The sequence below is a fragment of the Buteo buteo genome, chromosome 12 (assembly GCF_964188355.1).
Source record: "Buteo buteo chromosome 12, bButBut1.hap1.1, whole genome shotgun sequence".
Taxonomy (NCBI): Eukaryota; Metazoa; Chordata; class Aves; order Accipitriformes; family Accipitridae; genus Buteo; species Buteo buteo.
Genome location: NC_134182.1, coordinates 6,603,625 through 6,627,964, shown reverse-complemented (window position 1 = coordinate 6,627,964; position 24,340 = coordinate 6,603,625). Strand labels below are relative to the sequence as shown.

Sequence of the window (24,340 nt, the reverse complement as noted above, 5' to 3'; positions counted from 1 at the left end):
GAAAGCATGGACTCACCACTGTTTGTTAGTGAACAGCTTGCTTTCTGCCACTACTCATTGACTTTGGGCAGGAGAAAGTATAGCTTTTTGTCATTTTGGTGGTTAGAACTGCAGATATCTACGTGTCAGAAAAGTATCTGACCTATTCATTAGTCTTAAAAAAGGAGTATTAAAAAAAATCAGTGATTAACTGATTTAACCTCTGTAAATTCCTAACATGAATGGGGACATTTGTTAATTACAGAAATAAATTGTTGCAACAAGTTACCTTGTGTCACACAGGAAGTACAACAGGTCCTTAATGCAAGGGTAGGGGGTTTATGTTGCAGGGTATATAAATGCTAACAGCAACAGATGTTCATCAGCTCCAAAAGTAAAGTCTTAAGAGTGGAAAGCGTCCATGCACAGGAGCTGGCTAACTAGTCTCCCAGCTGTACAGCTTCTGGGCACAAGGTGAGCCTGGAGACCCTGCCTGGATCACTGGGCACCATGGTCCTGCTCAGCTAGGGAGCAAGGAGAGCAACACCGGCTGCTGTATGGATGTATGGGGAAGAGCCTGTTCCTCATACAGCACAACAGACTTGCTAAAAAGTTAGGAAAGTGTGTGTATGCATATAGGATCGATTTTCTACAATTTCTAATTCTGCTCAAATTGCAGGGATGCATATTTATGTTAGCCCTGTTCAAGTTCCCATTTGGATTTGATTCATCAGCCTCACACAGAGCAGCAGGCATATAATGTTTGCCATGGCCTGTTACTATTATTTGAAAGAACTGTCTTTCTGCTATTTGCACTTCTGAGTTTCTGCCAAGATCAGGTTAGGCCTGATGAGCCAAATTAATCCCCAGTGTAACTCTGTGGCAGTCAATGGATTTATGTCAGAGATGAATCTGGGCCCAATATAGATGTATTTTTTGGCAGTAGGAAAAGAACACCGGCACAGGAATGAATAAAGGCTAGATGGATGGTCCCTCAGCTGAGCCTGCCCTTTCAAGAAGTGTTTTCCCTCTACGCCCACCACTTCTTTCCAAGGAGATGTGTTCCTCTGCCTTCCTTACTGCTTGCTCTGGAGTCCTGAACCAGGGGAACCATGCAAGGTACAAGTGATGGTCCTCAGTGGGTTGGAGGTTATGGAGCTTTTTGAGCTGCTCCAGAGCCCCACAGGCTCTTGAGAGAGATAGTATCTAACACCAGTTCCTAAGAAGATAGGGCAGGAGTAGTTTGGGGGATATTCAAGAACTGCAGTATGAGCTCTTTGGGACAGGGAGAATCTTCTGTGGTTCATACACTGCCTACCACAAGGAAGTCCTGGCCTTGGCTGGCACACAAGTAGCAAATGTGGATTCCCTTTCCTCTGCATGACTGGTACCCCCCAAAAACAAGCCCCGTTTAGGAAACACCATGGAAAACTGGGCAAGAACTGACCTTAGTGAATTCCAGTTTGTCAAACTGGAGGACATACAGAAGCAGAGAAACAACACCTTTGGTTAGGTTGTGAAGTCTTGTATTGCAATGTCAGTGTCAGCTGTCAGGCTTGGTCCCCTGCCCCCAGTCTGATGGCTTCTTGGTAAGGCAGGAACAGACATTTAAAAGTCTGAATCTCATCTCAGCTACACCCTTTAACATTTAGATAAGTACTCCCAGCAGTCTTGTGTGGGGGAGTTGAATGATTTTACCGTTGTCCCTAACCTTATTGTAACTCATTCAACATGAGAATTGTAAAAAAGAACAAGGGACAAGGTGAGGCTATGATAATTTCCAGTTTCTCCTTGTATAACACTTTCCCTGGTACATCTCACTTCATATGTATCTCCTCTAACTCCTGAAGAATGGTGTCCTTGAATCATTGTATAGTAGAGGTATTACTTTTCATATTTCACTCAGAATAATTACGTGCTATATTGTGATGTTGGGAACTTGGTTCTTTGGGATATCTACAAACAAATGGATATGTATTTTTATCTAATGCTGACCAGTAGCTAGATGGCAGATATTGGAAATTGTTTGGTAAAGGGAAAATCTGTCCTGTAAGGGAAATAAGTGTAAATTGGATGCTATTTCCTGCAAACTGGGAATGCAAGAACTCCTAGAGATGGAGGTGTGCAGGAGGCATTCAGATGAAAAGAGCACATGTAAAATCCCACAAGCTCACTTACATGGCTGTGCAGAGGCCCAGGCCTTGCTGGATACGTCTTGGCTGGCCAAGTGGCATTAACTCTTTGTGAACAACCCAGCTCCTCAACGGGACTCAGTATTTGTCTATGTTTCTGACCTGCTCAAATAAGCTGTGTGTTTCCCTTAGCTTTGCTTTCAGACAATAAAAAAGGACTGCCCTGCAGGAATGATGATTTTGTCCAAGTTGATAGCTCTTTTCTATAGAAAGTGCTATTTCCCCCAGTACAAAGGCAGCTCCCCTCAGAGGCTGGCTGAGCTGTTTGACAGGAGCATGCATGTGCTCAGGGGGGCAGTGTCAAAGTGAGGGGGGCTGTTGACTTAAAGTTCACCTGCTTTGGCATGGTCAGCAACTCACAAACTTGCTTTCTGCTCGGGTGTACTGATTGCTATGAGAGTAATTGCACCTGATGTTTAAGAACCAGAACACCTATTCAAAAATAAATTGACAAATCATGAAGAGCCCTATGTTCAAGAGCTGTTAGTTGTGTAGTGGCAGAAGGACACAGCTCTGGGAAAAAAGCCTGAGATAGATCAGCTAAGCCTTGCACAGAGTAGTTAAAGTTACTGACATATCACAGAATAGCTGAGGCTGGAAGAGACTTCAGGAGGTCATCTTGTCCTTCCTCCAAGTGGGTTAAACTAGAGCACGTTGCTCAGGTCCTTGACCACAATATCCCAGGACAGCTGCTGATGCCGATGCAGTTCAGTAGCCTCCATAATATCCACATTTTCTCCACCCAAATAAGAAACCTTCCTTTTAGAAAACTATTCTAGCTGGGCTGAATTAATTTGTCTTGGCTGATGCTCATATTCACAGAATCTGTAAAGTCACGGGTCACCCCAGCCTGCTCTATTTATGGAGCCTGCACTGGGGTGATGTCAGGCATAAGGTACCACAGCTCATTTCTCCCCTGCCAGCAAAGACTTGCTTTTCTTGGTCTGCCTGGTTTTTTTCCATGGGGAGCCAAAAAGGCTCTGGAAGACTCCAGATCTCCCTGTCTTCCCCATAGGGGAAAGACTGTAGACAGCAGGTCATGTGTAAAGGCTCACTCTGGGTATGTGCTTCACCTCCACAATGACAGCGCCCGCCTTCGTCACCAAAGAGAGCGTGGGTTGGTTGCAGCCCAGCTCTGTGTGGATCCTTGTCCTCCTCATCCCACACTGCTCTTCTACAGAATTGATTGTGTTTGAATCTGCTGTTCAGGGATGTTAGTGTGGGAAATTCAAGTTAAAATGGATACAAGTTAAGCTGCAGAAAATGTTCCCTATGGTTTTGCTGAATAGAATAGGACAGCTTTATATTCTCCATTAGGTAAACTATCAAGAAATGCAATTTTTGTTTGTTATCTGTTTGAATCACCTGAAGGTACCAAAGCCAAACTTAAGAGTGTAAAGCATCATCTCCTACATATTTCAGATGTTATGTATATGAGTAAAACTAACTTTGCAGTGGCTTTAGTAGGTAAAGTGCTTTACCTTTCATTTAAGAATAGTGCTTTTGTGAAAACTGTCCTTTAAAAGCAAGACCTGGTCACTATTTGACTTACAGTAGCATTGAACAGAACATCAGGGATATAGGCCTGTCATGTCAGCTGCATGAAAGATGGTAAATATCCTGGGACAAGGAGGATAGAAAAGAGGGACAATAGAAAAGACGCTTGAAAGTAGTAGCGTTAACACCTTAATAATGTTACTCCGGCGCTACAAGAATAAAGTTACAGCTTCAGAATTATTTAGCAAGCGGCTGTAAAGCCAGGACTGAATTCTGGTCTCCCAAATCATATTCCAGACTCCTGGGTGCCACAGCACACCTCTGGGCTACAGAGTGCAACTTTCATGTCCCTTTTAAGTCCCTGCTTGAGACACCTTGGCTCATAAAATGCATGCACTGAGTTTTCTGGATTAAAAAAAGGGCTTTTTGTTAGTGTCCTGCACACATATCACTGCAGATCTCTGAACATTTATGTCACAGTTTTGTTTTACATTCCTACACTACTTAAAAGATAGCTTGTACTTTGGGGTAATTTTGGAGGCTGGCGCACTTTATTACACTTCCATGTCGGGTGTCTTGATCTGTAGCAAAACCTCTAATTGCTCTGCATCCCCATCTAACTTTCTAATAAGATTAATTCTGTCTTGTGTCTTGGTAGTCTCTAATTAACATGATTTGTCTTCACAGTTAAGGACTCCAGGGTATAGCAGCAAGCTCAGATTTACCGCTCAGTGAATCTTAGAATTAGTTAATCTATCCTTCCACGAGCAGAGCAAATGCTGTAAGGTAGCTTCAAAGGGCTAAATTCATTACAAGGCAGTGATCAGAAAGACGGACGAGGAGGCAATGCAGCTGCATACCTCACCTTGAACTGTGGCTGCTTGTCTGGATGCAGACAGACAGGGCAGGAGAGACACCCTCACACTGCCCTTAGCCTGCTGCTCGCCTTCTGCTGAATTAGAGCACCCTGAGATGGGCACTGATGGCACTTAATTAACCTGTGGGAGGGCAGAGGCAGGAAAACAAGTAAGCATTTGATCTGGCTTCACCCAGTAAAATACCGAGTGCCATTCTGAGCCCTTGCAGTAGTGTGGAAGTTGAGACTGGAGGATCATGCATGCACACCTCCTGCTCTGTACCCAACAAGAAAGAGCTTTCCCTGGCACAGACAATTAAGAGTAAACTTCAGTTCATCAATGTATAATTGGCAAGAGTCTTTTTGAAAGCTCTTGAGAATCCATAGCCTTTTCCTCATTGTTTTTCCACTGTTAGGCAGCTCTTATTTCTAGGTGCCTTTAGGAACTGGAGGTATCAGAAAGCCAAAAATCTTTCCTTACAGGTGGTTTCCTAGCCACTCTGAAACAAGGAGGGGTTTTCTCCAGACATTCTGCTCTTGAAACTTCCAGGTTTATAAAGCGTGGATGAAAAGCCACATCCAAATTATTTCAGTATCAATAGCATAAAATGGAATGGCTCAAAGTTTGTTTCTGGATGTACATCAAGAAAACAGAAAATTGATTTCTGGAGGTACTTGAGAATTTTGAATTAGGATCATAGTCTTAAAAAGAAGAGCTATTTTAGTGGAAGGTTGTTTCTGTCTCCTTGGTTCCTCTGCCACTTGGATCACAAGCTACTGCAGCGGGTGGGTACAGAGCAGCCTGGGACTAGGAAAGCCATGGCAAAGCACCCAAGCTGGTGTTCCTGGGTAGCTCACGGGAGGAGAGGGGAGCCTGAGATGGAAAAAGCACCTGGTTTACTAGTAGACAGTACAAATACAGAAAGTTCTGCATGGCAGGAGACAGCAGAGAGAAACCAGCAGGTAGAGCTGTTTCCATGAAACAGAGTTTTAAGTTGCTGATGAAGTTACAGAGCAGCAGGAATGCATCCACTTATGGCAGATGAGCTTATAGCAAAGTGCCCTATGCTGTAAACGGTGGTCATACCTTTTGTTCTTCCTTATGTTTGTTGTTATAATTGGAAGCCAATTACATTATTTCTCTCAATGCTGGCATCCTTAATAAGAATGCAAATTAATTAAAATTCTCTCCTTATTCCATTAGCAAAGAAAAAAAGTAAGCATCGAACAGATGCAAGGCTCCAGCGTCTCGGTTCTTTTCACAGCGGTGCTCCTGGCTAGCAGCAGAACAAGGGACATGTCATTTAGCTTCCCTGGCTCTTTGTTCCCTGTCTGTAATGTGCAGGCAGCCTGCGGTCTGCTTTATAGCAAACATCTACCTTACAAACTGCAGAGTACTACTGGGGAACTGTATTAGCTTTAACCAAGCCAATCTAGCTGTGGGCAAGAAGCAAGCCAGATTAGTCTATGCAGAGCTCAAGCTGCTAGACTGCTCGCTGTGCCCAAAGGATGACTTCTTTACATTCAGCAAAGCATCTCTCTATACCACCACAGTCAGAAGGACAGGTGTAGTGAACAGCTACAGTGCTACTTGGACAGCCAGGGATTCTCAAGTGACCCAAACAGGAGCCAGAACAGGTTGGAGAGGAAGAAGTTTGTTAATGAGGTACTAGCATTGCATCGGGAAGAAGCTGGGAACAAGCAACAGATTGCTGTTGTGTTCAGAGAGTTGACCTGAGTGTCAGCTAAGATACTGTGATAAGTGGCAAAGAATTTCTCCTTGTGGCACATTATCTTGGAAGCATGGCAAAATACGATACTTCTGGTGTAGACAGGCTTATCTTAAGCAATTAATTTTCTGTGACTGTAGATGGTAGGTATTGTTCAGTGCACCCTTCCCATTTTCTATGTCTAGGTTTCTGTGTAGCAACATTCCTTTCCCCCCTTTACTTCTGGGAAATTACAAGTCCTCTCCAGTGGTTCATGCTATTATAAAGCACAATGCAAAATGTCAGTGGCAGTTCTGGGACCACATCTTTTATACGAGAGGGGAAAAAATTAGTTTGGGAGTCAGGCAGGCACACCTTGCAAAAATAATTCAGCAACAGAAAGTCCTGGCAGAAGTCTGAGGTCTGCTCCACCACTGTGGATTGTGCAGTGGGGCCTTGCATCACCATTCAGCAGAAATTCTCCAATCTCAAATACTTCAAGCACACCCTTAATTTTAAGCATTAAGTCAACAGAATTAAACCACAGGACCGGATTGGAAAACTTCACCCAAGGATTGTGGAATGTCTGGCAGTGGAACAAGCTGTACTGCAATCTCACTATTTATGGGTGGCTGCTTTTAAGTGTTCAAAACATTGCGGTGCTGCAGAGTAAAAATAATGCCGATGGCTCCGCGTATAATTAAAGCTTTAGTAAGTCACTTCACCTTCATGCAGCGCCCCCCCCCCCCCCCCCCCGATATAATTTAAGATTTCTCTGTGTATTTTTAGCTTTGGAAGTCTGTGAAAGTTTGTTGCAGTCAAGTTTTGAAGGTAGTGTTAAAAAACTCCTCATTTTCAGAAGAGTTAACTTTTTCTATGGCATTAAATATGAAACAAATCTCATTTTTGGTGCAAAGGCAGTGCTATCTTACTTGCACGTGGGCTGTCTGCTGTAGATGCTACATAAACACTGTCAAGTCTGTTCTGACCACACGACACAAACCTACTAATAACAAACAGATGCAGAGCTCAGTGCTGGAGCTACAGCAATGTACTGAAGCAGTTGTGATCAGTCATGGACGTAGAATGCTTTGGGACATGCTGGACATTTTTCATGTATGTAGGGAAACCAGGAAGCTAATCCTATATACAGCCTGCCTTCTGCAGGCTTCGAGTTGGAACAAATCCTGTGGAGACAAGAATTGCAAGCGCCAGCTCTTACTTGTCAAGCAACTGTATATTTTTGTCCATAGTGAGGCCAAAAGGACCGGACAGAGCCAGAATTCACTTTGAATGTCCTTCCGATATGGAAGGGGAAAATAAAAACAACGTGCTGGCAGAAGTTAAACAAAGCATTTTTAATAGCAGGCCACAGAGGAAAATTAATGAGCTACTCTCCATGGCAACATCTAGGTTCTGTCACTTTTGCTGCCTCCACTCTCTCCTCCTTCCCTTTCTCTTCTCCCTCTCCTTCCCTTCAGTTCCCGCTGTTCTTGCCCAGGTCCTGCCCACACTGCTGTCCCCGAGACCTGCATTTGCAGGCAACCACTTTGCTGCCAGGGGTCTGCACATCATTGATGTTCCCCCCCCTTGCAGCAGCACTTGTTATGCCTGGCCCGTGCACATGGGATTGAGATTTTTCAATTCCAAGAGGTGCTGCCTGGGACCAAGCAAGCCTCCTGTTTTCTAAGCTGTCCACTGCTCCTGCTCTTCTTCCCCCTCTAAGCCACCCATCCACCCTAGCCCCCTTGCACTGTATTTGACAGGGGTAGGCTTTAGTCTGTATGGATACTGGAAAGGGAAGAAAGCTTGCCAATGGCTATTTAATTAAACTTTAGCCTAAACCCCAAGCTTTTAAGATGTTGGTCTAAAGCACCATTATTTCTAGAAGAAAACCAGGTAATTGCACTGAGTCCTGGCTTACTTCCATAGCTGAAATGAACTACAAGGGGAAGGATGCCACTGACACTCAGATTGCATGTTCTCCTGGGTGGGACAACTAAACCTTGCTGATGCTGCAGCATTGTGTTGCAGTCTTACCATCTCTATGTTCTTTATATTTCAAGAGAAACAAGTCCAGCACCCACTAACAGGTGAAGAATTGCTGTGTAAATAACAGTCTCTGTACCCTGGACTAAGCACTGGCCCCAACCCATAGCAGCAGCACAAATTCTTCAGCGGTCCCAAGCTGCTCGGTGCGAGGCGGTCACAGACACTTCAGCTGGATGCTGTGAGTGCAGCCGTAGCTGTGTGCACCTATTTTCAGAGGGGCCTGAATGGCGAGCGGGTTGGTGTCTTCCATTGCTTGCTTCGAGTGCCTCTGAGGAAACCAGGCGGGAATATGCCTCCTAACAGAGGAGCACATCTGGCCATGGAGCCAGGCCCAGGCACTTGAGAATGGTTCGCTTCCACAGGAGGACACCCCCCAGCCTCTGCACCTCCACTTTTGCTGTGAACCAGAGAGATTTGCTGCATGGCCCCTGCCCACAAGAGCCACGGTAGCTCACACACAGGTATATCAAGTGCTCTTCTGGACTAGCCTCTTCTGTTCAGAGACCTGCAGTAAGCTTGGAGAGAATGCTCTCATCTCAGAGGGTTTGGGTGATACACTTGCACTGGCAGGTTCTCTCTGATATGGCCTAAGCCCTATTGAGTTCCAGTGAGGGAGAAACTGGGGACACTGGTGAGGACTTGTGCTGGCCAGAACGCTTCCAGGGGGTTTTACCTTGTGTCCGTTTTCTCAAGCAAAGACACAAACAATTCTCTGCTTTAGGAAACTTCAGCAGATAGTCAACCTGAATGTTAATGCTTTGCAATTTCATTTTATTGTGTAGCCCAGCTCTACCCTTGTAAGCAGTGGGGAAAGGTTTTTGGCATCAGCAGATGCTGCTATAGCCCTTTCTTGGGCAAGTTTTAGTAGTTTAATTTCCCTCATCATAATCCAAAGGGCTACAGCTTAGCATGTGGATTGATACCAAGGATGAAAGACCTCCACAACCGAAACAACTTCTTACAGTTCAAACTAGAGTATAAAAACAAATTCAGGAGACTTAGGACCCAAGGATGTCTTAACCAATGGATACCACATTCATGTAATACTGAGCAAACAAGTGCAATCCTTATTACCCTTCTCGCACAGTTTTTCTGACTCACGCAAGCAGGAGCCAGCACATCTCATGAATTTTCAGCACATCCACAACATCTACCTCCTATACCTGCCAACACTGTTTAATGACAGCTAATAATCATTTTACTTAAAAAATTCAAAGGCACATCAGACGTGTCCCCACACAGAGCACTCCCCTGATACAATACAGCTATACAGGTACATCTCATCCCCACAAAACACACACATTAACTACATCTCCCACCATCGATCCAACAGCCTTCCTTGCTCCTACAGACACCTCAGATTTCATTCCCCTCTCCTTCCCGTCTTTGCTTGTGCTTACCTGCAGCTGTGCTCCAGCATCCTGACAGGGTTCCGTTTTTTCCCTCTGAGAGCAGGAAAGGAGGCACCATCCCACCACCTCATTTACTCCCAGTGTTATAGGGGAACATCTTAAATGAACTCCAGGCTTGTGGGAAGAGCAAGGGGTGTTTCCCAGCCCCTCCCTAGCTCCAGGCTTTTGTAGTGTAGGGACCATGACTGCAATAATTTGGGTTTCTGCTGTTCCTCCACCTGTAACAGGGCAGCTCATCGGATGTGATTTTCTTGCAGCAGAGATGCTTTCTGTTGTGAAGTTTCAGATATCTGGTAGTCAGTGGGAAGCCCACTAACAAGTTATCTGTATGCTGAAATTACTTACACTTAGGCTGTGGCCATCAGTGTCTTGTCTTGCTCTGGTTTGCACCCTGGCTCCAACCAGGCTCCCACTTCTGATGTTTCTGGGAAGGTGCCATCAGAAGTTTTCTCATAGCCAGGTCCTTCACGTGAAATATGCCAAGCTCTATGTCTGGCTAAGGCTCCTACAGAAATGCCTAGGACAGGCTTTCTTGCAAAAACAGGAGAGAAAAACTTCCCTCATGCAGCTTAAGATATTCCGTAACATAGTCACTGCTGTACTCGGGTAGCACGGAGGAGACTGTGCTCAGGACAGACCGTGGGCTTGACCTCATGTCTTCCTCCACTCTGGATGAGTGACCCAAACAGTAGTAAACCAGGAGAGCTCTCTCCAGGGTGTGAATTTCTCCTCCAAGAGAAAAAACCCAAAGTATTCCTCTCTCATACTAATTTGACGTACTCTGTGACACCAGGAACCAGCAGGTGATTCTCTTGGGAAGGCCATGGCTGCCAGGGTACCAGCATACACTGGAGAGGGGACTTTATCCTGGGTGACAATGGACCCGAGAGGAGAAAAAGGGCAAAAGCCCCTCCTTTGTCTCTCCCTTTACAGTTTTGTCCTACAGATAACACATCCCCTTTGTGTTCAATGGGTTAAACTGTTGAAAACAAAAAGCCTTCCATATTTACTGGTGTAATCTAAAAATACCCCAATTCTGCTGACAGCAAAAGCAAACACAGGCTCCCAGAGGCTTTCTTCCCTTGCTGAAAATGGCACACAGTGTCCTGGCTGGCTGACACTGCCCCAAGTGAGATGAGATGAGTTGAAAGAGCAAGCTCGGCTTCTCATCCCCTCTCAGCGTCGCTGCACATGGTGCCTTCACCCTCTGCCCCCCAGCTGCTCCAGAAGGGCAAACCTCAGCTCCCACCCATCCCTCTGCCCAGTCCCTGGTACCTGCTGGCCCCGGGTGCCAGGTGGGCTGTGTGGCTCAGCCAGGTGATTGCAATGGGCCCTGATGCACCATGAGGCTGAACAGACAGACTTGTTAGGTAGTGTGGGACATCTCTCCACCACGTCTCCTCTGTCCCAAAAGAGGCCGTATTAATTCACGATTTAGAATAATCCCAGATTTGAATGCATTTTGGGTATTTTTGCATTGGGAAGATATAAGAAATGCTTGATATAACTTACTTATGTTATGCTGGCATAGCTGTAGGGGCTTTTAGTTTACATCTGCTGGCAAAGTTAGCAGTTTGCATCTGCTGGTTACACTCACAGCCTGAGACCTTTTTGGACAGGTGATTTATTTGGCCACATCATCCCAGCTGCAGTTTGCATACTGAGTTTATGATTTCTAGGCTATAGGTATTCAAGTGTCTGAATGCTTGGTCAGGAAGGGAAATGGTTCAGTGCCCCAGCTCTGATGCAGCCAGGCAGTATCAGCAGATGCAGCTTGCTTGCCTTCCTCCTCCTCTCCACCTCTCTGCTTCCAGATGCAAACGCTTCCATATTCGGCAATGTGTAACTACGATGGCTTCTTAAGGGGAAAACATCTACCTTGGCAAATGCATTTAAGACTTTTTCTTCTGCTTCACATTTTAAAGCATATGTGGACTAGAGGAAAAATACTTCCGTCTTATGTCTGCTGGCATGTCTCAAGTCTTGCATTTAAAAATGCCAACAACCTCCCAAAGATTAGCTAATCATAATTAATAAAGAAAATGCACTGGCATTGGAAAATTAATTGGCTCCTCTGAGTAGGAAGGTGGCCTGGAGAGGGAATCGGAAGCCAAGGTTCATGAGATTTTAATCCTAATTTCTGTATCAGTTCCCTGTCCAGAGAGGGACACTTAACTGCTTTGTTTGCTTTATTCCTTTCTGAATGGGGCTAGACATTAGCTTAGTCACTGTGGTGTTTAGGGGATTAATTAGCTAATTCAGCACCTCACTCTAATGATGTAAAAATCTTAAAAGCTTCACTGGAAGGATTTGAAGCTGTAGCTTAAGAATTATTACTCATTTACAACCTTTTTTGTAACACATCTTGGAAGAGTTAAAGGTAAGGCGAGAGGGGAAGATTTTCATTTTAAAAAGAGACATGTATTTCCATTTGGCAAGATTTTGCATCTTGATGGGAAAATGTAAACATTCAGTCTCTGATCTTGCCTCAATCCATATTTAATCTGAGAGAGTGCTGTGGTGTACCTTTGCAGACAACAGTTTCAGGAAGCATGGGGGAATATTCCAGGCTTCCTTCTGCTTGGAGAAACTCTAAAGGAAAAAAAAGGTAGGTGAAGCGAGGCAGAGATCTCACATAATCCCATGTGGAGGACACAAAAAACATGGAAGACAAAGCCATAGAGCAAAAGACAGCCTTTGTTTTAACAAGCAATGGGGAGACTTACACAGCATCCTTTGGGATTAAAATGATTTCCCCTTTTCCTCTGTGCAGACCCTTTTGTTTTGGTGGATAAGGGGATGAAACCCTGCCTGTGGAAGCTAAACAGTCAGACGATGAAGCCCAGGGGGGATTTCTGCCACGGGAGAAGAGGCAGCCCCTCTCCCTGCCCGTGATGCTCTGCCGTGGGGCTGCCTCCCACCACCCCAGCAGCACTCACCCACTCCCCTCCGCCACAGTGTCACTCTGCCGCTGCTCCGTGCCCGGCTTCGGCGTGCGGCGAAGGGAGCGGGTGGGAGTATGAAATCAGATTGAGCCAGCGGCAGGAAGATGAGCGGGGTTTTAGGAGCTGGTGGAGTGTTAGGAATATGCTGGAGTTGAAGCCTGCAGAGGATGGTGAGATTAAAAATAGGCTGTAGTCAGCCTTCCTCAGCATTTCGGCATCTTAACAGCCTGTTATCCTCGTGACCCACTGAAGAAGAGGCAGCAATGAAAGACATTATCTCTTCCACCACCCTGGCAGTGCAGGACAAAATGGTATTTTGCTCCTAACCAGATCCTTCTCCTCTCTCTCTGGTGGGTGTAAACTGAATGTTTCTTCCCCATCTTCAGTCAAACCAAAGGACTCCCTCCTTCCCCCGAGTTCAACAAGGCACTTGCGTGCATCGAAGATGAGCTCATTCATTCACATCTTACAGGGTGTTTGCAGGCTTCCATCATTTGATAGGAAAAAGGGCAATTTCTGTACAAACCACTGGACGTCATGCTGCAGGATTTTTAATTCAAGACATTCACTAAATAAAGCATTTCACAGAACTACATTATCCAATACAATCCACATTACACCTTTGTACCTACCTTAGCAATGCTGTGTTTATATTAAAAAAACACAAAGACAATTCATAATGATAAGAGGTGTTGAAATACATACTTAGATCAGGTGAGTGAACCTCTTGGCCAACAGCTTGTACATTATAGGCGTCAGAAACAGATTCTTCTGCTCTTTGCCTGTGTTGCATATTTCTGCAGGTTGATTGTGGGACAGACAAGGCTTCCCTGAGCTGCGGGTTTCAGCTAACTATGAACCCCGGACATCAGCTGTGAATAAATGATCAGGCTTGTCCAATGTGGTAAATTCAGGAAAAATCTTTGTAAAGGCTGCTGTGGTGTAGTTTTTTCGCCCCAGCTTTAACTTTCATATGTCAACAAGATCCTTCATCTGAATTGTTTTAGGAAGTCTGAAGGGTGTTTACAAGTTTTGTAAGCTGGTCTCAAGCAGAGCCAAGGGCTGCAACGCCAGGTCACCTGGCTCCAGCCCTGGTTTAGCTGCTTCTGCTTTGTTAAAACATGCTCTCAGGTAACAACTTACAACTGGGGGAAACATTGTGCGAGATGCAGTGCCACCTTAGCACCCTTTTTTTTGTGTGTGCTCTTTCTAGAGCAGTATTTGTGAATAGTAACAGACTGCCAGACCCATATAGCTTTCTAGACACAGTCCTGCTCTAACTCTGAGTGCAATTTTCCCTTTTAGAACTTCTATGTAGTAAATGTTCTCCCCCAGAGAGAGCCACCAGGCAGAAAAAAGGTAGACTGGTATTTCCACAGACACGCAGCACTCCCTTGTAAACTGCCAACAGTGCATAAGTGGTTACTGTTGGGTGGGGAGAAAGGAGCCAAAACCCAAAGAGTGTTTCTTCTGTCCTGGTTTTCAGGTACACGTATCGATATAATTCAATGGGAGACAGTAGTATGTTCGAGTGAGATGTGGGCTGTGCCTCCATTTGTCCTCCTGTAAAGTGTTTCCAGCTTTTCAGCACCGCAGTGGGAGCACAAGGAGTGGGATGCTATGAGAAGTGGGTCTAAGGGAAGGAATTTGGCACGAAGCCGTGGCTTTCACTGGGTGTTTTGTTGCTGCTCTCTCCCTAGGAACATTTGTATCGGCTTTTACCGTGCTGTGCGGAGCCCGGACTGACCTCCCTGACAGGCACATGTGTTGTGTCTTCTGGCTGAACATTGCTGCTGCTCTGATTCAGATCCTGACGGCGATCGTGATGGTTGGCTGGATTATGAGTATATTTTGGGGGATGGACATGGTCATTCTTGCAAGTAAGTACAGTTCACTCACCTCCCCGACTTCTCCCCTCAGTGGCCATGTTGCTGGGTGCCAGCTAACAACCCCGCAAGCCATCAGACTGCATTATAGGGAAGAAGAGCCACAGGATGGGCTCTGCAAGTCCATGAGAAACACAGTAGGCAGAGGAGCTGCTGGGAGGCAGTTGGGATAGGCCCCGTGACACATCTGGAAGAGGCTCCCATCCCACCACACGGGTTAGGATCTTCCTTTCCCCTTTATCAAATGGAAAGTGGAGGAAGGGGTGAGGCCCCCAGCACTGTGAACTCTGCTGCCTGGAGTCCCTTCTGCCCTGGCCGCATCCACATGCGTGTTTGAAGGAGAGAGCCCTTTCTCCCTCATGACTCCAGCTGCATCTCTCCGGTTAGCAAGACCTCCCTGCGAGGCTGGTTCTGCTCCCAGGGAGCATGCAGGGCCAGCTGTCCCCAGGAGAGCCCTGGGGACTATCCTGGACCCTCTCCTTCCTCCCCAGGATATATTTACCCGAGGGCTTTTTTTCATGTTTCACACCAAGTTCTTAGGCTGTGCAGGACTGTTTAGCTACTCCTAGAAGGATTTCCCCTGCACCCTTTAAGGAGCCTCCAAAACATTAGTCTAGGGGAAGAAGAGAGGAAACCTTTTTTGAACATACATAATTTAGATCACCCAGTTAGTATATATTACCAATCTAGAATACAGGCTCTGTAACTTTCTCTGCTAAAGACTTTTACTGGTGTAAAAGTTGTATCATATCACAGAGAATTAAGGTGACAACCTCACCTCCAAAGCCAGAAGCAGCCCACAACTCAGGGTGCTGATTACGTCTGCAAGACCCCACTCTCATTCCAAAGGCTGGCACAGGCTGGTGGGCATTGCCCCAAACCAAACAGGTCTGAGATCCTTCAGGTTGGCAGGGCAGACAGTTCCCAAAGCAAGCGCTTCTCCCAGAGAACATCTTACCAGCAGCTTTGGCTCTTTGGTTTGAAAGGGCTCCACTTTGTCATCTCTGCTGATGACATCTGTGGCTGCATGACGGAGGAGGAGAGAGGATCTCAGGAAATTGCCAGGCACCTGCCTAAAGATGAAATGGATGAAACTGAAAAAAACAGCAGGAAAACAGTGCACATCTTCAGCTGCCAAACCCAGGGTTTAAACCCTCTCAACAAACCACCTGCTGATTTCTGAGCCAGGTTCAATTTACAGGCTGAGTTAAAGGCAATCCCCACCCAGAGCAAATGATGGATATTAAAAACCTGAACATAAGCGAGGCAAAAGGCTTTCCTCAGGACAAAGCAGGGCTGCCCTTCATTTTTCCCTGCAAACCACCTGCCAAGTTTCCTCTCAGATGTACCCGCAGAGCAGGGGTAGCCTGAGTTATTTCTGAGGATAAACTGTGAATTGGTGTACATCTGTGACGTGTCTTTAAGAACCTGCCCAATTTGTGTGTAATCCCATAATTACGTGTTCATAATCATATGCTCTTCTGCCATTGCTCTGCTGGACAGCCTCTGTGTACGGTTTGCTGTCTGGCAGGACCCAGTTCTGCAGCTGTGGGGAAAGGCAGAAAAGCACCTGTCCAGCTAAAGAGCTACAGCTGAAACCGTGACTTGCTTTTCTCCACAGTCCTGTTCTTGTACATCCTCTGGGTAGAGGGGCTGGAGCTCAGGAGGGTCTTACTGGTTTTCCAGTTTGGTTCCTGGGAGAAACCATACAGCTTGGAAATACCACCCCAAAGCTGTTCCCTGCACCTGGCTGGACCCCACCGGTTTGGGAGGCAGAGGGTGGGTGAGCACCGTGTGCTGGGGATGCTCAGGCCAAGAGGTCCCCGACCCCAGCAACAGTATTTCATCCTGGCCCCTCTGGTGGCAGTAGGGAAGGGTAAGAAGAATCAACGTGTCTTATATTAACCAGCTATATATCATCTGACAAGTTGCAGCCCTTGGCAGTTTCTTGCTGTCTCATTAAATTGCTGGGTTTTAAGTTTACTTACCATGCAGAGAAAATAATGGCTAAATAAAGCAGCCCTTGGTTCATGCAGAATAAAAGAACAAACTCATTTTTCAATCAAAACAAAGAACAGAAGTGATCAATTGCTCCCAGCTGGATAAAACAGCCCTGTCAGTCCCAAAATGGTTTGTTTTTTCATGTTTTGTTTTCATGTAAAAAAAAAAACAAACCAAAAACCAAACTTCAAAAGGAAACAATGTTTCAAATACAAGACATTTAATTTAAAAACACTGCCAAGAAACAGTTTGCTTTGGTTGGGTTTTGTTTGCATACAAACAAACAATTTGATGCACTGGACAGAAACTCTACACCGTTGCCACTTGAATCTGCGTGTGGGTGGGAAACAGTTAAAAAAAATATGAAATTACTGCTCACCTCTAGTCTTCCTCACCTTGAAATGGCCAATTCCACATGGCCAATTCCACCCGTCCCTGCGAGGGTGCCATACGATTTCGATGGGCTAGAGGCAGGGCACAGCGGGTGGGGTTGAACCTGATGGGGGCTAACAGCGAGGAGAAGGGTGGGAAGCAGCTGGGATTTGGGGACACCGCTCTGGCTTTCCCTGGGGGCTGAGTGCCTCGCTCCCTGGATCAGGGCCGGTCTCTCTATTAGCTGGTAGGGAGCTGGGTGGGAGTTAGGGAGGCTCGTCGCAGTTTTTCATCTTCTCATGCTAATTCTCAGCCATTAAAAGGGGGAGCCTGCTCCGAGGGGAGAGCTTTGGGCTGATGTCATATTGTCTTTAATGAAGGGAAAAGGAGAAGAATTATAGGCCAGTCAGGTATCCTTCAATTCCTGGAAGAAGTAATCAAACAAGTGACTTGCATGCATTTAGAAAATAAAAAGAAACAAAGTCAACCTGGGTTTCTCCAGAGCGAGTTATGTCAGACTGGCTTGATTCCCTTCTGTGGCAGAGGGATTCATTTTGTGAGTGGCAGCGGCGGGCAGCCGTCCCTCCTGACTTTCAGGCGCTGACGCTGTCTCGCACAGCGTTCCTACCAGCAAGCCAGGGAGACGTGGCCTGGGTGAAAATGCACTTGAGAACTGTTCTCTAAATGCATTTTCGTGAACCGGAAAGATATAAGGAGAGGTGTGTTGAAAGGTCCTTCCTGAATCCAGCTCTGTTCAGTATTTTCATTCATAGCTTGATGATGGACAGGAGAAGGGTCTTAGCAGCCCCGCACCACCGGTGGCTGCAAGGATGGCAGGCGCAGGGAGGGCAGCGTGCAGGTTCAAGCAAATCGAAGAAATGGTCTGAAAAGAATAAATGCTACTCAGTGGAGACAAGTCCAAGACACTAAGGAAGGATTAATCAACTGCTTAAATACACACTAGGGAACAACTTGTTTTTCAGAGAAGGATGTGGTGGCTGCAGTGAGTCACGAGCTGCACAGGAGTATATTGCTGTGGAGGGAACAAACACTGCCCAGGCAGGTAGGAGCAGAGCCTGTAGGACATTAACTGGTGCCCTCGCCTTTCTCGGCACACGTAAAGCTGCGGCGAGGCTTGTGTCCAGCTTTGGAGGGTGTACTTCATGGGGACAACCTGGAGAGAGTCCAGGGGACTGTGAGACAGCAGGCAATGAAGAAGTTCAGCAGGCTATTTAGCCTAAGACAGGCTTAAATAACAGCAGGAAAGATCTGTGTGGAAGTCAGGAGACACTTTAGCTCCAGTAAGGTCAAAATGCTGAAGAGGTGGCATGGCAGGATCTGCCCTCTCCGTCACTGGAAGACCCCGAGAGCAAGTAGACCCACATCTGTAAGGAACAAGGTGGGACACAGCAAGAGACTGACTGACCTCAGGGGGTCCCGTCCAGCTCTCATCTCCTGTAAGGTGCCCTTTAGCAGCATATATCCCAGAAGGAGGATTAATTGAATGCAGCTTTGCTGTCACACTTAATTACTTTTGGCAGCACAATGGCATGGGGCATTTTCTCTGCTAATTTAAATGAATTGCCAGCTGGCCCCATTAAATGCCACAGATATCTTCTTTAAGCAGCCATATGGCTTTGGAAACCGTCCTTTGCTTTACCTGCTGCCTGAAGGCAAAGGTAGACTAAAAGGAAGCACTTAATTCTTTTGCAAAAAAACCCCAAAAAAACAACCCAAACTGGACTCTCCCCTTGCCGCTGCAAATATCCACCTGCCCTTAGTGGTGGCTGGGCAGCACTGCCGCACTGTGCTCTCCTCGAACCCCTTGTCACAGCTGTGGGGACGAGGCATGGAGCTGAGGCAAAAGAGAGCTAATTAGCTGGCCAAGGCCAACTGGAAAATAAGCCTCCTAAGGCTTTCTGGGCAAGTTTCCCTCTGCTAAAGGCACACCTTGTCCCCAGCCCACGCAGCACACGTCTTCATTAGCTGCTTTGTGCAGAATGAACGCAGGGGAACGGCCTTTCCAGGAACTCCCTAGCTGCTCAGAGCTCGTTATAAAAGGTTTATGCCATTTCTTGACAGAAATACCATAGAAATCAATATAGTAATGTCACACTGAGGTGGCGTAGGGGACAGAAGTCAGGGACTGTTTGTCCAGGCATTGTTTTGTCTCTAATGAACGCAGCCAAGAAGTCAAGCCTGGGTTCTGAAGGAAGCCCTTGCTCAGCTTCTGGCCCCTGAATTAACGACTTGCATGGCTGCGCCTATGAACGAGCAAAGGTGCCATTGCTTGTGGTGTCACAGAACGGGGACTCCTGCTGCAACCCCTGCTTCTGCAGTGCGCAGCTGACTCTCAGGGACTGATTGCCAGCCAGGAGTAAGAAATTACCTGTAATCATGCTGTCCACTTGTCACTCCTTTGCTAATTACAGTGCTCAGACCTTGCCAGAAGCAGCAGCAGATGATTGCATGGTTACTGTATGCTCGGGCTCCGAGGGACTTTGGAAAGCATCACTGAACCTCTATTCTCTGCAAGGTCCCTGCTAGGGCAGGTAACGCAGCTGCCCTGGGAAGGAAAGGGAGCAGAAAGCGCTTGAGACTTGGAAGAGAGCAACATCCTAAACCAGCTGGTAACCCTTCATTATATGAAGGAAATTCTGAGGACATATTGCTGGCTTAGACCTATTATGTTTTGGGGTTTTTTTAATCTAAATAGAGCCATGCCCCAAACTATGCCTGAGGAAAGTAGTTAAAATACCCTTTTTTGCAGTTTTCTACCAAATGCTGCAGTAGGGTAAGTTCTTAAAATATTGTAGGAGTGTTAAATACCACCAGGGTCTGCAGCACCCAGCCGGGCTGAGGCATGCTGCCATTGTGAGTTATCTCTGGGCACAAGCAAACTCAGCAGCAAAACTGCCAAAAAGCCATCAGGTGTAGTTTTCCCAGCTCTTGGACCATAAACACCATGCCACGTGCCATCCGGTACGCTGTGATGTCTTGTTTGCTGATTTCCTTCAGCAGTTCCCCTTTGGTCAAACCTGTGAAATAGCAATGTCACAGAGGAAAGTGTGTGTGGGAGCATCGCTCAGAGGTGTTAGTTCATCCAGCCTGTCCGGCTCAGGGCAGGTGAGCTGGAAAGCACGTGAGGATTCCCCCATCTTCTTTAAACAAGAGCCCCAAATGAAATGATCCACTTCAAGTACAAGGATTTTAAATAATGTTTAGCCCTGGTGTGAATGTCTGATGGTAGAGCAGCTGTTCTCCGTTTACTCTGCAGCCCCAATTTATTTGTTCTTTTCTGGTTCTCCATGTGTTTCGGATATATTGTCTACAGTTACATTTCTCCCTCTCTCTTTCTTTCATGTTCCTTTGCCTCCATTTGTTCACCATCAAAGTTTCACAAGGTAAGTCTGTTTCCGTTCTTCCTCTTCCTCCTCCTCCTCCTCCCCTGCCGTGGCAGCTCCCCATGGAGAGCAGTGAGCGCTCAGCTGGGGCAAACCATTTGGGATTCGCTTTGGTCAGTGCTGCCTGTTCCCAGCCCAAGTCCAGCCATGTGCCTGTACGTGCCTGTGTCCACCTGTCTCTCTGTCTGTCCTGTGGCCACTCAGCCGTGGGGACATGTTCTCCACCCAACCTTGAAATGCCTCTTGGGCTGCCCCAAGGGCACCCTTGAGCCCATTTCAGCCTCGAGAGCATCCTGAAGCCACCCTCAGCATGAACCCAGTCCCAGTAAGACAACCAGCGCACAGACTGGTTTATTTTTGCCTGAATCTTACTTGCAATGGTTTACAGAAGAAGTGCAATTTCAAGCAAACTTGATTAAATCAGTGATTTTGTGCGCAGATACTCAGACCAACTTAATCTTGATCCCAGAGCTGTCTGCTTTACAGAACTGCACCTTAACTGTATTGCAGATGTACTAACATAAAGCTGCTTCATACAGAATAGCTATTCCTATGCAAGAAATATAATAACTATTTCCATATATAAACTATTTAACAAGTTAAGTCTGAAGTAGTTTAATAAATAAGTTTAGCATAGGACAGGTCATCTTCTGGCTTACTTTGGTCACATAAAGAGAGATACAGGCTTGGCCACCGTAACTGTCTTCTAGCCAGCTTCAAAACTCACAGCAGGACTGAAAGGATTTCTAGTATGCCTTAATAAAAGGCATGGCTATACAAGCAAGTTACTGTAAGCATAACCTAGCTTGCTTACTTTAGCTAAGGATTCATGGCATGCCCCAACTCTTTGGTCCATGTGGTTGGTTGTTTTGTTTTGGGTTTTTTTACTGTGCTCCCTAAACAAATTGAACCGATACTGTAGACAAGCCCATATTACAGGTTTCCAACCAGCTCATCTTGCCTTCAGAGCCAACTCACACTTAGCACATAAATGTATAAGAAAACATCATTTTTCCTCCTAGAAAAAGCTGTTTGAAAAAAGGCGAGAGTCTTTCTGTTCAGCTGCACATGATGGGCAGCAATGCAGTGCAGTGCTGATAAGTGTCGTTAATCTCCTCTATTCCTTGTGCTCATTTAGCAGCAGGAGACCCAGACTGCCAAGGCTGGGGGCATGCATGGATTTTCCAGAGTATAGCAAAATTTATTTGCCAGAGGCAATTCTTAGTTCAGCAAGAAGTCCCTTAAAGTTAGGGCTTATGGCACCTACTGGTATTTTGTGTTCAGCTTTTTTTAAAGGACTTACAAAAGCCTGACATAAGAGTTGGAAATAAATATTAAAAAGCGTCAATGGAAAAGTGTTTGATGAGTTAAGCATTCTTCTAAGATGTGAAATTCCAGACTCATTTGAAATTCAAAAACATAAAAATGACAAGCTACTTACATTATTTAAGCAAAATAAAAAAAGCTCCAGATTTTTTAGAAGGTTTCTAGTTGAAAGACCTTCATTATCACAGGCAGCTCAGGTAAGGAGAGTTTGTTTGCTTCTTTAAAAAGGAGATCTTTTGCATTGATACTATCATAACAACAATCCCAGCTTCTCTTAAAAAGAAAGCAGGTAAAGCTTCTGGTGCAGTCATTGCAACCACCTAGGAAAGTGTTAAAAAACCCCAATATTTTTCTCATTATCCTGTGTCGGCACAAGAGCAGTGGGTGCTCTCCTATTGCCCTTCCCTGCCCTGGCCCCCTGGGGGAAGGAGCCCTCCTCTATGGGATTTGCAGCCTCCCCTCAACCACTACCTACAGGATAGGAAACAAAGTGAGGCCCCAGGCCCTGGAGAAGCTGTGACGAGCAGCGGGACAGGCTGCTTTAGCCTTTGCAGCATCCATGTGGCTGCAACGCAGCAGGGCCCTGGTGTCCGCTGGGGCCAAGCATGAGCCAACACAGAGACCCCCCAAGGGCTTTGCTGCCTTGGCCAGGAGGTGCATTAGACTCCATGGCCAGGGAAAGAGGAGAAGGGGTGGAGGAGAAGGGATTGAGGCAGTTTCCCAGTGCAATCAGTTTTGCTGCTCGAAAGCTCCATTTTCTCCAGTGCCACTGGACGGCTGCTGTGCCCTGACAAAAGCACCTGTAATTCTGCTGGGCTGGAGCAAAGCAAGTGCATAACAAGGCAGTGAGAATATAGTCAGGGAAAGGGCCCACAGAGGCATCCCGAGGTCTGTGTTTGAACTCTGGCATGCCAGCCTGTGATTAAAGGCGTCCCCCTTCTCCTCCAAGACATGTTTGTTCAACTCTGCAAACCGCAGCGCAAATTGGTTGTTGCTGGAGAGCTGTTAGCAAAGGCCAGCATGGAACTAAAAGGTGGATAGAGGAAACCAGCCTCCTCCTACCTGGCAGTCCTCTGGAAGGACAAGGTTCGGATGTAGATCGCAAGTAGAGATGAGAGTGCGTCGGATGCACGGCCAGCAAGCTGCCAGGTCAGCGCTTGGGAAGAGCGGTGTCTCTGGAGCAGTATATAAGGGCATACAAAAAACACGCTCTGTAAAGGTTTTAGGTTATTGGGCTGTACTGGAATTGGTGGCCACCGGTACCGACTGTGCCTTTATAACCTCTTCAAGTAGATGTGCCTCTGCCCACGCCAGGGCCGGTGGCCGGCAGGCACTGCAGCGGCAAGGCTGGCCGCCGGCAGCCGCATCGCCGTGCCCAGGACCGTGGTTGCACCGGGCAGGTGTTGGCAAAAGCAAGGCAGGGCAGCTTGCCGGGCTGAGCCTGCCCCGGGGCAGCCTGGCATTCCCCCCCTATTCTCCCACATGGTTTGCCATTCCCAGTAAACCAGGCTCACGGCTCGCTTGAGCCTCGCCGAGGGTCCTCGTTAGGAATTAACACTAATCATGTTCCCTTCCCCTCCCTCCTCACAGGCTACAAGGAACAGGGGATCCCACAGCAGCTGTAGTGGCTGGGACAAGTATGGTCAGAGAAACACGGCGAGAGATTCCCTTTGGCAGCTGTGGGCCACGGACCTTTTCATTACCCTTTGTCTTTCTTCTTCTTACTTTTCTTTTGTTTCCTTCTGTCTGAACCCGGTTCATCTGCCCGTCCAGCGGAGCGGAGGTGCAGAGCAGCCGACGGAGACTTGCACTGATCCTATTGAGCAGCGGAGATGGGGCGAGCACGGCATGGGTTAGGACTGGCCCCGGCCAGCACGTGGTGGGCGGCCGATGAGGAGGAGGAAGGTGGCGGGAGGAGGAGACACCCCTGGCGAAGGTGGCACCTGGGCAGGCAGCTGAGCTGGGGGAGCAGGAGATGCTGCTTTCTCTCTCCTCCCAGGAGGAAGTAGCTGAAGACGTTTTGCCTCCTTTTTATGCTCACTGTTAAAGGAAACCGGCGGCAAACATCAAATGCCAAGGAGCTATTAATAGATATATGTACAGTATGTAAAAGCAAACCAGTGGTACTTTCTCCCTACCCCGAGAGTCCATCCTTGACTGCTTCATGGTAGCGGAGGACTCAGCTCAGCCTCCTCTACTGTCTGCGTATATATGATGCTCAATGAAGCTCTGTCCTTGCAGATGTCTTGAGAAACGTGCTTGCTGTAAATTGTATTGTACTGCTGAACTGACTGGGGCTGTCCCCTGCTTCCATCCACTGGCACCATGTGAAGACCAGACCTCCTGCCGGCCCCTCGGGAGACTTTATTTAGCAAGAGACTGGTGCCCCACAGAGCCTTGCCTTCTAGGGTGGTGGGCGCAGCCACGTGCTGCCAAAGGCTTCTAGTGTAAAACAATACTGGGGGAGCCAAAAAAAAAAAAAAAAAAGACTTTTCCTCCCCTCCCCCTGAAAGGGACTTGCTGGCAGTGTCTCCATGCTTTGGAAATGGATCCCCTTACAGCGCGGCGTGTGCTCCTGGCTGAAGCAGTGTCCCCGCTCCGCTTCCCCAGGGTAAGTGCCCAAAGCTCAAGTATCACGACCTGGTGCTAACCAGGTGCTCGGTAGCGGTCGTGGTTGGAAGGCCCATAGCCAAATGGGGTAGGGCTGCG

The 24,340-nt window shown here is 46.9% G+C and overlaps 1 protein-coding gene across 5 annotated transcripts in view; it reads left to right on the top strand.

Annotated features, from left to right (window-relative positions):
- STUM (stum, mechanosensory transduction mediator homolog) overlaps window positions 1–24,115 on the top strand; it is a 43,347-nt gene extending 19,232 nt beyond the window's left edge. Inside the window, exons 2-3 of one of the 5 annotated variants that reach the window (XM_075042518.1) lie at window positions 14,343–14,522; window positions 23,222–24,115. In XM_075042518.1, coding sequence (XP_074898619.1) covers window positions 14,343–14,522; window positions 23,222–23,256 — 215 coding nt within the window. In that variant the 3' untranslated portion in view covers window positions 23,257–24,115. Of the gene's footprint in view, window positions 1–14,342; window positions 14,532–20,296; window positions 20,782–23,221 lie in introns of those variants that run through there. The other 4 variants (XM_075042516.1, XM_075042517.1, XM_075042515.1 and 1 more) reach the window with 4 other exon arrangements.
- The last annotated feature ends 225 nt before the right edge of the window (window positions 24,116–24,340 follow it).